The sequence below is a fragment of the Malaclemys terrapin genome, chromosome 6, assembly GCF_027887155.1.
Source record: "Malaclemys terrapin pileata isolate rMalTer1 chromosome 6, rMalTer1.hap1, whole genome shotgun sequence".
In the NCBI taxonomy this organism is placed as follows: Eukaryota; Metazoa; Chordata; order Testudines; family Emydidae; genus Malaclemys; species Malaclemys terrapin.
The window spans coordinates 8456643-8473647 of record NC_071510.1 but is presented as its reverse complement, the minus strand read 5'-3'; the positions used below and the strand labels follow the sequence as shown (position 1 = coordinate 8473647).

Here is a 17005-nt window from a genome sequence, read left to right as displayed (position 1 = left end):
CTAGATCATTCTGTATGACTGCCCTGGCCTCATCTTTATTTAGCACCTGGCCAATCTGTGTGTCCTCTGCAAATTTTATCAGCAATAATTTTATATTCACTTTCAGATCTTTGATAAAAATACCAAAAAGCATAGGTCTAGCACTGATCACTGGGGAACCCCACTAAAAACATCCCACTCAATGAGTATTCCCTATTGACCATTACTTTGAGATCTGTCAGTCAACAGATCTATTTATGGGTGTTTTATTGATATTTATAGTTCTAATTTTTAAAACCAGAATGCTGCGTAGTACTAAGTTGAACCCCTTACAAAAGTGTAAGAATATTACATCTACGCAACTACCTTTATTAACCAAATTCGAAATTGTCAAAAAACAAAATCAGGCTTAACAAGACATTTTCCATAAAACCATGTTGGCTGGCATTAATTATTTGCCCATCCTTCAATTCTATATTGTTTGAATCCTGTATCAGCTTCTCCTTTTTTTGTGCCTGGGATTGATGTCAGGCTACTTACCCACGTCATCCTGCTTGCCCTTTGCTAATGTTGTGCCAACATGCATAGTTTCAGGCCAGAAGGGACCATGAGATCTTTTAGTCTGACCTCCTGCATACCACAGGCCATTGGTTTTCACCTTTTTCTATTAAGGCTAAAGACTTTAGTTAGACCAAAGCATTCCAGACCTCAGGAAACTAAACTATTGTGTGTCACAGGGAGAGAACATGAGAGACCAAGGTGCCACCAATGCCTGAGGCCTCTGCAATGACCGGGAAAAGATTTGGTGAGTCACGCCCAGATGATCCCAGCAGGCAAACCACATCCCATGCTGCAGAGGAAGGCAAAAAACCCCAAGTCCCAGCCAACCTGACCTAGGGAAATATTCTTTCCCATCCCCAAATCTAGCAATCAGTATGTGAGCAAGACACCAGCTGGGCATCGAGAAAGAGGATTGTCTGAACCACCTCAGAGTAATGGCCAACCCCACCCAGTGTCCCATCTCCAGTTGTGGAGAAACTCTTCCCATCTTCTGGAATTTCCCCATTATTCCAAGGGCTCCTAGATGCTATGGTAATATAAATAATAAACGGCACCAGCAATCCAGAGATGTCCTGAACCAACCCTTTTAGGGCTCTTGGGTGCCCATTATCTAGGCCTGCTGGATGACCTTTGGTAAGTCACTTCATCTCCATGTGCCTCAGTTTCCCCATCTGTAAAATGGGGATAATGTTTCTTATCTGCTTTGTAAACCACTGAGATCTACGGATAAAAAGCACCATATAAGAGCTAATTATCATCATCATCCCTAGCTCCTTAATGCCCTCAATTCCTAATGGACTGAAAAGTAGTTCATCATCGTCACGTAACACAAGTATATCATCTTGCTTCTTTCCAAATACAGAACTATACATTGATCACTTTTACCTTTTCTGCATTATTAAAGAGGCTATATCACTGTTAGAATTTCTCTTTTTATCTGAAAAACCTACTATCCTTAGCCTCGCCAGCCATGGATATTTTCCTGTTGTCTTTAGCGTTCTCTTTCCAATTTTCTACACTTCATAACTACTACTTTATAGTCATAACTATCTACTTCCCCTTTCCCCAGTTGTTATATATTGTTCTTTATTTCTAGTTGTTGCTTTCACTTTGCCTCTGAACCAGGATGGACTTTTAACCAATTTTTTAGCCAGTTTTAAAGTTACTGCAGGTATAAAACTGTGTACGACAGATACTTTATGAACTCTGTTCTATAACCAGGTTAATGACTTAATTTTAATTCTAAATATAAGTGAATTAATGAAAAAGCAGTTGTGTCGTACCTTAAATCTCCATCTAGTGACAACTACAAATTTGAGCGTATGGTCCTTGCCAAGAATTTCTTCATTGCATAATATATCCAGCTGATTGAAAAGGAAGAGAGACTTAAATTCATTAAGGGACACATAGAGCACACTTCTGAGACAAGACAATGCACATGGATAAAAGTCATGTTAAACATGTCCAGAATCATCTGAAGACAATGGAAAAATCCTAACCCTTGCCACACTGTGGGAGTTAGAGAGATAAGGTGGGTGGGGTAATATCTTTTATTGAACCAGCTTCTGTTGGTGAGAGAGACAAGCTTTTGAGCTTTTACCTTGAAGTGACTTTCACACTGAATAGTCCCTTGAAATGTGTGTTAACTACTCATGCTAAACAATCTGTTCCACCTTGTACTCAGAGTGACACAGCTAAATACATTTCCCAGACCTCAAGAAGAGCTCTGTGAGGTCGAAAGCTTGTCTCTCTCACCAGCAGAAGTTGGTGCCATAAAAGATATTCCCTCACCCGCCTTGTCTCTCTAGGCATCATATGGCAGATGACAACCTGGGTTGGAAGCTGTATTTTTAATGGCTGGTCTCTCCCTCACAGGGATGACGTTTTATATAAATGAACATTGGCTACAGTAGCTTTTTGCAGATTTGAAAACTAACATTTTAGTAAAAAGGTGTTAGAACCAGTAAGAGTCTCTGTGATAATTTAGATAATTTAAGTGTGTAATTACTTCAGTGCTTAAGTCTATTCTTCACTTGGGACAGGCATGCAACTTCCCTTTGTGAGAACTCCATGCGACCACACAGAGGAAAAGACCACTTATACATACAATTGAGAGCCAATAAAATTAAGCATGTTCCTTCACATTACTCAAAGAAGTTTTTTAATTGGTGACTATAACAAGGGTACAGGTGGTCTCTTGTTATATACATGAAGAAGTGAAGCTGTTTCAGTTGACAATTTCTATTTTAAGTAAGAGTAGCCTTCACAATAATTCTGAATAGAGGTAGGTAGATAGATTACACACTGAGTGGTGCTAGAAGTGGATGATTGTGGCTGTGGTCAGGCAGGAAGGGGAAGGGTTCAGAATCTGAAAGCCTGGCTGTTTTTGTAGGTTGTATTCTGAGCATGGGAGAGGATGTTTCAGAGCTGTGGAGAGGTTAGGTAGGAAGAGAAGAGAGAGGTGTGTAAGTGGGGATGGGGGTATTTCTGAGCAGGAAGGAAGTTCTGAGCTGGGAAGCAGATGAGGAGTTGGCAGCGCTGAATACCAAGGCAACACTCAATTGGGAATGAGGCTGTGAATGAACTGGTGGCACGTCCGTTGAGCTAGGACATGGTAGAGTAAGTACTAGATTGTGTGAGGAGAGGATGGTACTGTTTATATGGACGCTGCCCTTCATAATAATGTGTCCTAGTTTTACAATCTGAAATGGGGGAGGTCAGAGGGAAAATGATGACCCCCTTTTTCTTCCTACTTCTTCATTCACCTCTCTTTCCCCCCACCAAATGGCTTCCCAGTGACCCACAGTCTCCTAGTTTTTCCGCTTTGGAAGATGATCTACCTGCGAGGAAGTGAAGGAGCATAACCAGCAGTCGTCCCTCCAGTTTATGTTGGATACATGCTGACCCTATACTTTGGGTGAAATTCATCCTTGTGTGTAACAGCAACACAAGGGCTATGGACCACTTAAGCTATGTGGCTTAAAAAAAAGACTTCAGTGGTGGACAGCCCTGGCGTGAAATTCTCCATTTTCTCTTACACACACGATCAGATAAACATATAACACTAGTAGAAGACTATGCCAAAGCTTACTTTAATGACAATCATTTAAAACTGGATGTGGAAAAAGAGGTGTTACGGTATTAGACAAGCCATGTGGCTCGTATTACTAGCCCAAGAACTAACAAGGGCTGAAACCCCAGAGGATTAAGTTGGGGAAGGAAAGAGGTAAGTGCTTCAACATTCATATTGTGGCTGTGGTCAGGCAGGAAGGGGAAGGGTTCAGAGTCTGAAAGCCTGGCTGTTTTTGTAGGATGTATTCAGAGCATGGGAGAGGATGTTTCAGAACTGTGGAGAGGTTCATGTATTTTTATAAAAAGGCTGACAGATTTGCCTAGATCCAGCTCAGACGAAAAAGCTATTTAAGGCCTACTGCAATAATCACATTTTACCTGAGAAGTGGTGTGTTCAGTTCTCTCGAAGAACAAGATTACAAGGAAAAGCTTTGCTTTTAAAACAATGGGCTTCATACACTTGCTACAAGCTTTCTATTTACAGTGTGATTTTCTCTGATGTTAAAATAGTACCTCATTAAAAGAAGAAAGGTTAAGTTTTTTGGCAATGAACTTCTTTAGATGTAAGACTGTTGCTTGCGCTGAGCAGCGGATCCATTTTCGTTTCAATCCACGCAATTTGCTGCTATTGCATTCCAAGCAGATGCTTACCTTCAGGGAAAAGCAAACACAGCCCAGGGTGGGTTAATAGGATTTCCTGCCATCCTGATTAGGCATTCTATAGGCAGCCTTCATTGGTCTAGCAAAATAAGGTCAAAACTTAAAAATTAAACATCTTTGAAGTCAAATGTTCACTGTCACCTTCCTTAAAGCAAAGGCGTTGTCTATAACTGGTCAGCCTACAGTTACACTTCATTTAACTCTTAAATGTCTGGACAGAAGTTGACAGCCGCTAATCTGTACATTTTAGAGGTCGTTCGGACTAACTCAGGAGTAGTCAAGGTCAAACCACAAACCAAAGGTGTAAACACTGTAACAAGTGTACAGTGTGAAAACCGCCTTCACTTTTTCAATGACTGTTTAAAGGCCATGTTAACGTACATTCAGATTACATGCATGTTTTAAAAAGGATTATCAACTCAAAAGTTATTTTGTCTGAGATTTAAAGGTGTTACAAGAAAACTGATAAAACATTTCAAAAGAAAGCTAGTAAAACACCAAAAGATTTTTGCTCAAATTAGATAGGTTAGGCTAGGCTATGATTTTTTCATGGAAATTTTAATAAATGTCATGACAGAGGTGCAGGGGGAAAAAAGCATATCACAGAAATGGAGGAAAGCAGATGGCCTATAGGGATGTGGGGTGACTTGGACAGCAAGCTCTCTCCACACTCACTCCACAGTGGCAGTTCCTATCCCGCAAGGCTAAGCCTTTTGTTTGTTGGTCCGGGCATTGTGACCTGGCCCACGTGGTTGCAGGACCACTCAGATTTGGCACGTCCACCCCATCACCATCTACATGGGGTGGATGCACCAAACCTGAGTGGCCCTGCAACCACGTGGGCCAGACTGCAATATTTGGAAGGGAAGGAAGCCTCTGCTGCAGGGGTAACTAACTTTACTCAAATTTACGATTACCATGAACACTGACAGCTGTCCCAAAATCATAGCCTTACTAACAGGTACTAAACCGTAACAAGGTACTTTTATATTACAGTTTAATTTTTAACTAATCCTAAACTGATACTGTGAAGAACACTGCACTGTGGGAAGCATGAAAAGCAGAACAGGGGACAATCTTCATGACTTCCAGGAGCAGAGAAGGTTTTGCCATAGGTGGTGCATGGCAACAGAGCTCCACTTAGCAAAGTGCCATCAGCCCCCCCCAAATCTTAGTGATTTGTCACCAAACTCCACCACATTAGGCAACTTATCAGGGTCTCCATCCCAAATGAGTAGGGCCCTACCAAATTCACAGCCATGAAAAATGCATCACAGACCATGAAATCTGGTCTTGTGTGCTTTTACCCTATACTATACAGATTTCACAGGGGAGACCAGCGTTTCTCAAATTGGGGGTCCTGACCCAAAAGGGAGTTGAAGGAGGAGGTCACAGGGTTATTTTGCCACTCTTATTTCTGCACTGCCTTCAGAGCTGGGAGGTGAGAGAGTGGCAGCTGTTGGCCAGGTGTCAAGCTCTGAAGGCAGCGCCCCGCCAGCAGCAGTGCAGAAGTAAGGGTGGCAATACCATAACATGCCATCCTTACTTCTGCGCTGCTGCTGACGGCAACTCTGCCTTCAGAGCTGGGCTCCCGGCCAGCAGCCGCCGCTCTCCAGATGCCCACCTCTGAAGGCAGCATTTCTGCTGGGTAAGAGTAGCAGTACCACAAAGACACCCCCCACAATGATCTTGCAACCGCCTCCCACCTCTCCCCCAACTCCTTTTTGGGTCAGGACCCCTAAAACTACACCACCTTGAAATTTCAAATTTAAAGAGCTGAAATTATGAAATTTACAATTTATAAAATCCTATGACCATGAAATTGGCCAAAATGGACCGTGAATTTGGTAGGGCCCTACAAATGAACCTTAGGCTCCACATATTCTTGCATGAAGTTATTAATGCTCACCGGGGACGGGCAAAGCTTACCGAGGTTCATGGCGTTGGGCCCTACATGAACCTCCTAAGGTTTGCCGGGGAGTTGGCTGTGGGTCACAAGAGGTACAGTGTCTCCTCATGCAGTCCTGAGCAGGTGTATAGGAAGGGGAAAATCCCCCTGAAATTCTACCACAAAGCCTTCTTGCAACCTCCAAACTTTCGGTATGCAGGAGAGGGTAACTCTCCATCTCCTCACTGGGCTTTGCCCAGGAGAACTGACGAATAGACAACCCCTCCCTTGTTGCTTCCTTTTGCCTCCCCAGGCCTGTCTCCGGAACTTGCAGCAAGTCAAAGCAAGCTCAGTAGCTCCTGACAGTCTATTCTGAAGCTCCTATTTAATGTGTTAATAACCTTAAAATTAGACTAATCAACTCGCATCTCTTGTTTACACACACACACACACACACACACACACACACGCACGCACTGGAAGGGTGGAGATCCTTTGCTTGGGACACTCTTGGCCACATGATAAAAGTAGAGTTACAGACTGCTCCATGGACTCCCACTTTGCCTAGTAAAAAGCACTAAATCCCCACCCAGCAGGGGCAGACATGGGTAAGGTGTTTAATCATCTCCTACTGGCATCCTTCCAACCCTTCATAGCTTGGGAAAACACAAATGGGACTTGCAGTGTGCCACAAGGTAGATTAATGAGAGCAGCTTCAGACACGGAGCGAGTGTCCCAAACCTAAAGGAGCCTTCAGAGAATGCTTTGCCAGAGGCCCTGTATCTGGGTGGCATCCTCATTGAGGGGTCATCTTTCAGGAAAGTAGGTCCCAGGCCACTTATGTCTTTATAGGTAAAAGCCAACACCTTCAACTGTAGCCAGTACTTGGGGGATGAGAAGCCAGTGTAGATTTAAAAGCATGGTTTCCTGTGCTTTATGGGAGTGGTGGTGGGGGGGAATTCTGTAACTGATGAGTTAGTTTATTCTACACCGTGTCAAGTATCAGAGGGGTAGCCATGTTAGTCTGGATCTGTAAAACGCAACAGAGAGTCCTGTGGCACCTTTAAGACTAACACATGTATTGGAGCATAAGCTTTCGTGGGTGAATGCCCACTTCGTCGGCCATTCCATACAGCTAAACGCAGTGCCTTGCATGGTCTCAAGTCAAGTATGGCAAGCAAGGACACTCTGTTGCTTTTTACAGATCCAGACTAACACGGCTACCCCTCTGATAGTAGAGGACAGTCCAGACAGATTGATAAAATGCACCTGCCCCACAAATGACAACCGAACACCCTCAGTGGAGGTGGAATCTCTGCCATTTTTTCTGGTTTTTCCCAACCAACATCACAACTCCAGCTTCTATGGATTTTGCCTCAACCATCTGGCTCTCATCCAAGCAGCAGGCTAGGCAATCCATTGCTTTGCCTAGGTCAGGGGCTATGGAGCTGGTCCTATGACAGATATTTTGGTCCTGATCTTGAGTATAAAAAGAGGTCAGTAAGTTCTCTTCCTTCCTTTCTGTTTTTGCTACAAAGTAGCAAAAAATCATCATCTGTATTAAATATATTTTAAGGTGTTAGATAAAGTTCTAGATTTAAATTACTTTTCATTTTTATAGAGTAATTTTCTCAGCCACAGACCTCACATACCAGTTTTGAGGCACATTTTTTAATTCACTTCAGGCTAGAGGACAATCACAATTATAAGTGCCACTGATCCTTAATGAGATTTTCTTGAAAAATGACCATCACCCCCTTCCCTACACGTAAAGGCACTTGGTCCAACTTTATACATTCTACTAAAAAGCATGGAAAAACAGTGCCTTGCTTCCATCAATTGATGAATGTATGGATATAAAGATTATTCGTCCTTCATAGCACATAATGAAAATAAAGCTAAATGGCAACCTAAAACTAAAAAAACGTGGCTGATTTCAAAGTAAAAGTTGCCTGAAAGATATTCTACCTGTTCATCACTTCTGTGATAGTCATTATCTTCTTCCTGTTTTTCTTCTGATGTTTCTTTGTTTGAACTCTCATCAGCTTTAGTTTCACCTTAAATGAGAAAGGAATGCGTTATAATCATGAAATTAAAAGATGTTAAACTGTAAGTAATCTCAATCGATAGTAACAAAAATCAAATCAAGAGAAAGCAAATGGGGTTTTATAAGTTTTTGAATGCGTCAGACTGGGGGGTGAGCTCATTTTATAAAAATTGAAAAGGAGCTTAATCATCTTTGGTATTGTCTGAATGCATATTTAGCTAGATGCAGATTCACGGGCAGTGCACCTAAGTTTCAAAAAAAAAAAATTCTCCTTATCAATTATCAATTCACCATTACTGTTCCAAGATTGTATTCAAAAGTCAGGGCGTTCAAAAACTTCAGGTTGCTAAAGAAATGCCAACTCTGCCAAGTATTATATACGCAGTAATTTCTATCCCTCTTCCTCTCAAAAGGAAGCCTTATGGTATTACATTTATTAGTAAAATATAAAGCCAGCCCTAAGTGCTCAAAGTTCCTAGCGTTAGAGTGCAATATCTCTAGCTTTATGCATTGAGTAAACTCTAAAACTGTTGTGTGATACTTTTTTTTTGGTCACTAAAAGCTATATTTAATGGGAAATTTTGGGGGGGAGGTTGAATTATGCATGCACAATCAATCTCTACTGACTGAAACAAAATTATGGCCCAAATCCCTGGATATAGCAAAAGGGGAAAGCACAGCTCAGGAATGTGACCTTTGCTCTCTACCAAATCTTGGGCTTGCAACTTTAAGCAACTGTCAACAGTCCCACAGGTCCATGGTGGCAACTGGGTATCAGCAGACCATAACCCTCACCATGCCCAACTTTGCTAGCAGCCAGTATCATGGTAGCGTAGGAGCTCCTATACCAGCCCTACTCCAAAAGATCCCCCATGCTGGGGTGGTCTTCCTATGGCCAGTTAAGATGGTTTAAGGGTAGGGGTGGTGTGATGCAAAGCGGCCTCACCACACCCCAGGAGGTGAGCGTATAGTACTCCTGAGGGAGTTCTGCGCCAAAAAAAATTAAAAATTCTGCAAGTTTTATTTGTCAAGGAATAAATGTGGAGGTTCCAGCATGGCATTGGGGAGCACAGGCCACTGGCTGCACAGAGGTGGGATATCCCCCTACAGCCTCCCTCCCCTGTCCCAGGACACTGAGTTGGCAGTGAGGCTGCACCCAACCTGACACAGCGCAAGGGCAGGGGCTGCCCCAGAAACACCCCGGGCCCCTGCCCCTCCATGCCAAATGCACCAGGTGTGGGCAGGCAGGCTCAATCAGGCAGGAACCAAGTGGGGAGGCGCTCGGTGTGTGGGACAATCTGGGTGCAGACAGTTCAGTGAGGAGTCCAGGTGCGGAGGGAATCTGGATGCACAGAGACTTGTTCTGGGGTTTCTGGGTGTGACGAAGCTTGTTGAGGTGGTCCAGATGCAGGGGGTGGTCTGGGTGCACAGATGGGGGTCTGGGTGCAGGGGGTCTCCAGATGTAGAGGTTGAGGTTCAGCAGGATAGGGTTCAGGTATTGAGGGGTGTGGGGGGAGGAGGGTTTCTGGGTGTATGGGGTGAGGCTTGACAGGAGGGGTCTGAGTAGGGGGGGGGTCCAGATGCAGGAGGTTGGGCGGACAGGGGAGCAGCTCCCCATACAGTGACCCCTTCCCCGCGGCTGAGGGCAGGAAGCAAGGGAGGATGCTGAACTTCCTGCAGCCAGGGGAGGTTTCTGGGGGTGGGTCTAGCAGCTGATCCCACTGCAGGGTAGGAGCCACCATGATTATTTGCCTCTCCGCCTGCTGCTCCGGGTGCATGAAACTATGTGCCTGAGCTGCTAGGAAGGAGTGTGTGACCGCTCTTGCAACTTCCCTTTGCTTCCCCTTTCAGAAAGGCATTTTTCTGCAGGGAAGCAAAGAAATCTGTGGGGGACATGAATTCTGTGTGCGCATAGGGCACAGAATTTCTCCAGGAGTAGTACAGCTTAACACCATTAGATGTTTAATGCAGTCACATTCACAATGTACAATACTACATAACAATTTCTATAATTATCATAATGGCATTTTTCTAAAGAAAGCAAACAAAAATAAATTACCATTCCGATGCGAATCTAAATGTTGCTTAGCAGAGCATGTCTCCCCTTTGATGTCCCCTGGTACTTCCATGCCCAGTTTATGATAGAATTCTCTCTGCTTTCTCATTTCCGCTGTTTAAAAATTTAAACAGTTTCATTAATAAGTGCCAATGTAACATTTATAAAATTGTTTCAACCTCCTCCCACTTCCTCATAGAAGACTCTTCTTACTGGGAAGTGGCACTTATCTGAGTGTGAACACCACTATCCCTTCACTTTTGGCTGCATCTCTGCTCTTCCTAATTACCATTTTACCAAGCTACACCACATAACTTGTCATTCAGCTGTAGAATAACCACCTCATCTTCTGAGGCTGCTATTACATCATTTCTGTGATTTCAGATCATATGGAATTTAAGCTACTCCATATTTTTCCAGGTATCCTTCTACAAATCTCTCAGTTGAAGTACATGATACATGCCTGTTCAGTTACACACATAAGAGATTCTGAATTTCCTTTTTTTTCCCTACTTCTAATTTTTAGCCTGGAAGAATTTCATTTATATATAGTCTCTTTAATTAAGCTTGCATATTTAAAAGTGAGAGAATGTCCTCTTGACTTGGCAACTTAGTTTCAATGAAAGTTTTCCACTTAAACATAAGAAAGGCAGTAAAACACTATTGAAAAAAATGAGAATGGCCCAGTAGTTAGTATAGAATATTCCTTCAGCTCAAGACACCCATTATTGTCAAAATATTACTGTTATGAGAAGAAGCACACAAATTAGAAGTTACCTGTTAGCAAAGGCCTAAAGTATGCAATCTAACAAAAGGAAGAAAACTAAACACTTTCTTTGCATTAAATGATTCACTTTTGACAACTTGGGAAAGCAGCAACCAAATGATGGAATAAATGTAGAATTTAAAACAAAATGTGCATACAAAATATAATGCCAACACAAAAAAGGTTTGCTTTAAAAATGTTATGCAACATTATACAATGTTTTCAATTTTCCTGAAACATCCCCACAATTTTCATTACTGGGACATTTTCCAGTACTGGGTGTTAGCATTATTTGAAGGATAATGTTTGACAAAAGTATGTGCTTTATGTTAAAGTAAAATCAGTGCTAGAATTTGAATAAGTGCAGAAATGCTTCCACTGTATATTTTTGTCACCGCTATCTTTGTCTAAAAGCAGCAGACAGACAGGTGAAAAACCTATGCTATCCTTTAAACATGCACCGTAGCTCTTTGTAAATCTAACATTTACAGCTAAAATAAGACCTACCAAGACTTACCTTCTTGAAGGCCTGGCACAAGTTTGTAAACAATATCTTGCATTGTTCTGTCATGACTGGCAAAAAGAACAAAACAATTAGAATTTGAAAAAACTTCCTGTTTTTTAATCAATCATCTCTATTCTAAACGTCATCTCACTTAAAGAGAAAGACTCCAAGATTAAATAGATTATGCAAACAGGAATATAGACTTTTAAACATCACAGTAGAGAATATTCAGATTTATAAATGGTACTTGAACATCAGAAAGACATCATATGAGAAAATGATTTTAGCGGATAGGAGGGAGCAAGATGAGAAAGGAAGCCTGATAAGGCCCCAACAGTCGAGGCAGGAGGTAACAAAGTGGCCCAGGTGATGTGGAGGATGACATACTAGAATGTTAACAGGCTGTGTGAATTTTCTGAAGTCCACCCTTAACGGAACACAGAAGAACATGAATGATCCGTCTAGAGCAGAATGTGGAATTGTGCCCAACTGCATCAAGGTACACATGTTGGTAATGCACATTTTACTATGCCTTGATAGAATTTTGACCTAAGACAGGCAATTTTTGGCTCAAGATGAGGAAAAATACACTTTAACACAGCCTTCCTATTCAGCACAGTATCAGCCGAAGGATATTACTGAAGGTTTGCAATGGTACAAACATCTTTATGAATAACTGTACATTTCTCATACATGTGGAACAATACTTAAATCAAATTTTCATTCGTTATAGTGCACTGCACCAGAGAATCTGGTCCCAGCTGTTTCTGCTGCTACGAAGCTTGACTAACTAAATTACAGGGTCCCTATTCTGTTACAAAGTCTTATTTCTCTTACAGCTATTTTAAACAGAGTCTAGAAGATTTTGTTTTCCTCCATACACAGCTGTTTCATGAAGTTACATACCACATTCTTTGCTGGTGGTAAATTGGTGAAACTACAACAACTTCAACAGAGATTTACCCATTTCCACTAGCAATGAATTTGCCCATATGGGATTAGACCAACATTCCTATATAAATAGATATAGACCATTTTGTTATGAGAATGCACAGCGACACTAGGAGACATTAACATCCCTAGGTCCTTCAAGCCCGCACTTGGGGATGTTCGGAGGAACTATCCATAATATGCTCCTTTTCTAACAAACAGCTAGAGAAAAGCATGCATAGGAAAAGCACATAAATCAAGAAAACGGAGTTAAGCCCGTACATTCGGCTGTTTATGTGCAGAGGCAGTAAATTGCTCTTAATCCAACCACTTCCATTCAAATTTCAGAGCAGCAATGAGCGGCTCAAGAAGCTGTGTTGTCCAGTGATTCTTAAGCAGAAAGGTAAGGTGGCCTGACACTAGGCATGGAGGGGGAAAAAAAGTAAAATTGGTCAAGACCCTAAACCTCTAGCCCTCAACCTCCTCGGAGAAGCTAATCTACTGATTTGCTTTCAACAGAAGTTCAAACAAAACAAAACAAAAAATCAAGAAAGGGCAATTCTATCTAGAAAAGTTACCATTTGAAAGGGCCAGAATGTTACCAGACCTCTGAACCGATACCACCAAGTTCAAATATCAAGCAAAAACAGTGCAATAATTTTAAAAATATACCCATCCCAGCTGATATCTGGCATTACCCTGGAAAAATTGACCATGTTGAGCGCTGGCTCTGACTCCACAGCAGGAGTGTATGCTCATAACAGAGGTCAGTTCTCAGTAGTACTCCGCAACAGTGGAGACCACTTAAACCAGACAGAAACAGTAGTAACAGAGTTAGTAGCAGTTTATTAGTTACTTCAACTTTTTAATCAATATTTTCAGAGCTGGAGGACGACGACAATTAGGTTTAAATGAACTAATGGAACACTAAAAGGTAGCTAAGTCTCTAACATGGATGTGAGAGGTCTATTTTCAGACTGCAGAAGCTTCACCAAGAGCATTTCAATATAAATGAACCATACTCAAGCAGTCAGTCAATCTACAGTAACCAACCCACAGCAGCAAGCAGGTATGAAAACTTAACTGCATTCTCACTTCTGAATCACGAGAGTTGCTTAGATTACCTATTTCCCAGCTGGACTGGGGTCTGTGGAGGGGAAGAAGTCAAGCTATGGGTCTGCATAACAAGTGATTAACAGAATTAAAACTTATATAAAACAATTCTCTATTCCAAACATCGTATATCTTCAACAGCAGCTTGAACAAAGGAACCGTTGTGATCATCTAGTCTGACTTTTGTATAACACAGGCCAGACAACTTTCCCAAAATAATTCCTAGAGAATCTCTTAGATAGACATCCAATTTTGATTCAAAAGTTACTAGTGATGGAGAATCCTCCACGACTCTTGGCAAATTTTTTCAATGGTTACTCCTCTCGCTGTTAAAAGTTTACACCTTATTTCCAGCCTGAATTTGTCTAGATTCAACTTCCAGCCACTGAATTATGTTAGGCCTTTCTCTGCTAGACTGAAGAGCTCATTATCAAATATTTGTTCCAATATAGGTACTTATAGACTGTAATCAAGTCACCCCTTAACCTTCTCTTCCTTAAGCTAAATAGATAGAGCTTCTTGAAACTAATCACTATAAGCCAAGTTTTCCAATACTTTAATCATTCTCGTGCCTCTTCCCTGAGCTCTCTCCAATTTATCAACAGACACCAGAGCTCTGGATACAGGATTCCAGCAGCAGTGGCACCAGTGCCAAATTCAGAGGTAAAATAACCTCTCTGGGAAACTTGAGTTTCCTGTTTTTATGCATCCCACGACTGCAATAATCCTTTTGGACAGTGTCACACAGGAGTTCATATTCGACTGATTATTCATCAGGATCCCCCAATCTTTTTCGAGTCACTGCTTCCAGAATAGAATCCTGTCAGCACGGCCTACATTCTTAGTTCCTAGATGTACATAGTTACACTAGCCATATTAGAAAGCACATTTTTTGCTTGCATCAGCTCATCAAGTGATCCAGATCGTTCTCAGTCAGTGACCTGTCTTCTTCATTATTTACCACTCCCCCAATTTGTGTCATCAACTAGAAAATGGGGGGGAGGAAGGCAGGGGGTTGACTACACTTTTCAAAATCCACTGTTTTCAGCATCTGTGCCAGGGACTGTGGGATACATATTCAAAGTAGTGCAACTAACAATTTCATCAAATACTTTGCTTGGAGGCAGGGCAGAAGTGCACCTTAAAAGAAATAGCTGGTATGGATGCACTGCCCCGATCCAACTTACAGCGCTGCATTTTCAGCAGTGAAAGCTGCAATGGTACAGTTCTTTAGGGTTGACCAAGCCAGGTGAGGAAATATCAGCAGTTGATTATCATGGTGACCGATGCCTTAGAAATATTTAAGTTGAGAGGAAACTGTAGGAGAAAAAGTATGGGAAAGCACAACCTGCAAAAATATTATACAGTAGAGACACAGGAAGAGAGGACAATACAGGCAGGATACCACAACCACACTAGGCCATGTTGTGAACAGACATTGAGTGGCTGTGGGGATATGAGTAGGGCAGGTACAAATCCTTCAGGATTGGCTCCAACCAAAAGAGGTCGGGAGCTACCGGACTAACCTTTCTGCGGCTTCACCTCTTTTGTGTGTAATTAGATTATCCTGCAAATTAACAGTCACTCAGAAGACTAAACAATGACAATGCTGCCACCTTCAGATTTCAGTCTTTGAATAGTACCTCAAGTAAAACATTAAAACCAAAGTGCATCTGCCATAACAAAAAATACATTTGAACTACCTGTCAGTCATGTGAATATAATGAAATATTAGATAAACATGTAATTCGCACAATCAGAAATAGATTCTATATAGCCTATGAGAACCAGATACAGTCTAACCAGAAATTACTAAATCCAACTAAACTTCAGTAGAAATTGGTAAAAAATAGACAAATATTTCGCTTGTTCTTAAATTTGACAAACACATTAAGTTTGACCTTTGAAGTGATCTTTGAATCTCCCACTTTGCTTACACAAGAACCATTATTTTGATTTCTAATCAAGCTGCTCACTTTAAGTATTTAAGAAAGAATAGCAGAGAAGTAAGATAATCTAGTAAAGAACTGTGCCATAATGTGAGATATCTACACATGACCTGCAGAGATTTTAATTATCTGTGATTTTCATTGTATGCAGCACACTTACCCGATATACTGTAGCGGATGGCTCTGATGTATAACAATTCTACATGTTGGACAGGTGTTATTTTCCTCCAAATACTTCACCAGGCAACTTCTACAGACTGCAGACACATTTATAATTAGGAAGAAAAAAAACACAAGTTCACATTTGTGTTCTTGTGAATATTTTAAAAGAAATTAACTTACATACAAATAGCCACAGAACAACTCTCTCACAATTCAGATTTTGTCCCTTAAATTTTATGTAAATAAGTTTCTAATATACCACTGAACACCACACAATTTCCATTATCTTTCATGGGAGTTCTTAGAACAATGGTAGATTATAAACAACATATGAAGGACATACTATGTTATTGTCCTGTTCCTGAACAGGTAAAGCTTACTTCAAAACTATTAGAATACATAATACACAACCCAAAATACCATATGCTAGAAAGAAACTTTGAGCTGTGGCTGTAAACGAAAGGAAATTGAGCCAAGAAAATACTCTTGGGGCAAGGAAAATATTTCCTTCTGAGAAGTTGCTGTTTAGTGAACATGCAGCTCCTAGCTGAAAGGGCATTCAGGTGCTATTTCACCTCACACCAAACACAACGTACATCACAATAGAGCACTGCACAATAGTTTGCTTTTGGACCTGTTTCAAAGTCTACACACAATTCTGTTCATTTCATTTTACAGAAATTTACAAACAAGTTACGCATTTTAACCAAATACTACTAGCTGTTTAAAGAAAATCATACAAAATTATTTACTTGGACAGTAATTGATTAGAGAGACAAGATGGGTGAAAGAGACAAGATTTTGACCTACGCAGAGCTCTTCTTCTGGACTGTGTAGCTTAAAAGCTTGTCTTTCTCCAACAGAAGTTGGTCCAATAAAAGATATTACTTCACCCAGGTTGTCTCCCTAATATCCTAGGACCAATGCAAGTACAACACTGCAAACAGTTATTACTTATGTGATAAATAAATTACAGCTAAATATTTTTCTTTTTTCTAATGATGTTTGAGTTACTAAAATTTCTGTGTAAATATAAAGTGGGAAATTTGGGTAAGTGAGCATCTTTCCAATAGCTCAGGCTGATTCATTATTGTTACCCAACAGTGTTATAAGAGTTCTAACGACTAAGTTACAGAGGTATACTTTCTGCAGTTAAACAGTGCCATCTACCTCTCAGACAAGTTGATGTATGTTTGAAGAATAATTACAAATCAAAAGCCAAAAGTCAGCAAAGCAAAGGTGTAATGTATGAATGTATTACAGTATTTTCAGTCATTACATTAAGATAACATTGCTAGCAGCTGTTGTCATTGACTT

The 17005-nt window shown here is 41.1% G+C and overlaps 1 protein-coding gene across 2 annotated transcripts in view; it reads right to left on the bottom strand.

Annotated features, from left to right (window-relative positions):
* PCGF3 (polycomb group ring finger 3) overlaps positions 1-17005 on the bottom strand; it is an 83864-nt gene that overhangs the window by 8033 nt on the left and 58826 nt on the right. For both annotated transcript variants that reach the window (XM_054031563.1, XM_054031562.1), the window contains 6 exons: positions 15687-15783; positions 11547-11602; positions 10267-10377; positions 8129-8217; positions 4126-4263; positions 1824-1904 (listed from right to left, as the gene is read on the bottom strand). In XM_054031563.1, the coding sequence (XP_053887538.1) occupies positions 1824-1904; positions 4126-4263; positions 8129-8217; positions 10267-10377; positions 11547-11602; positions 15687-15783 (572 nt within the window). The remainder of the gene's footprint in view (positions 1-1823; positions 1905-4125; positions 4264-8128; positions 8218-10266; positions 10378-11546; positions 11603-15686; positions 15784-17005) is intronic.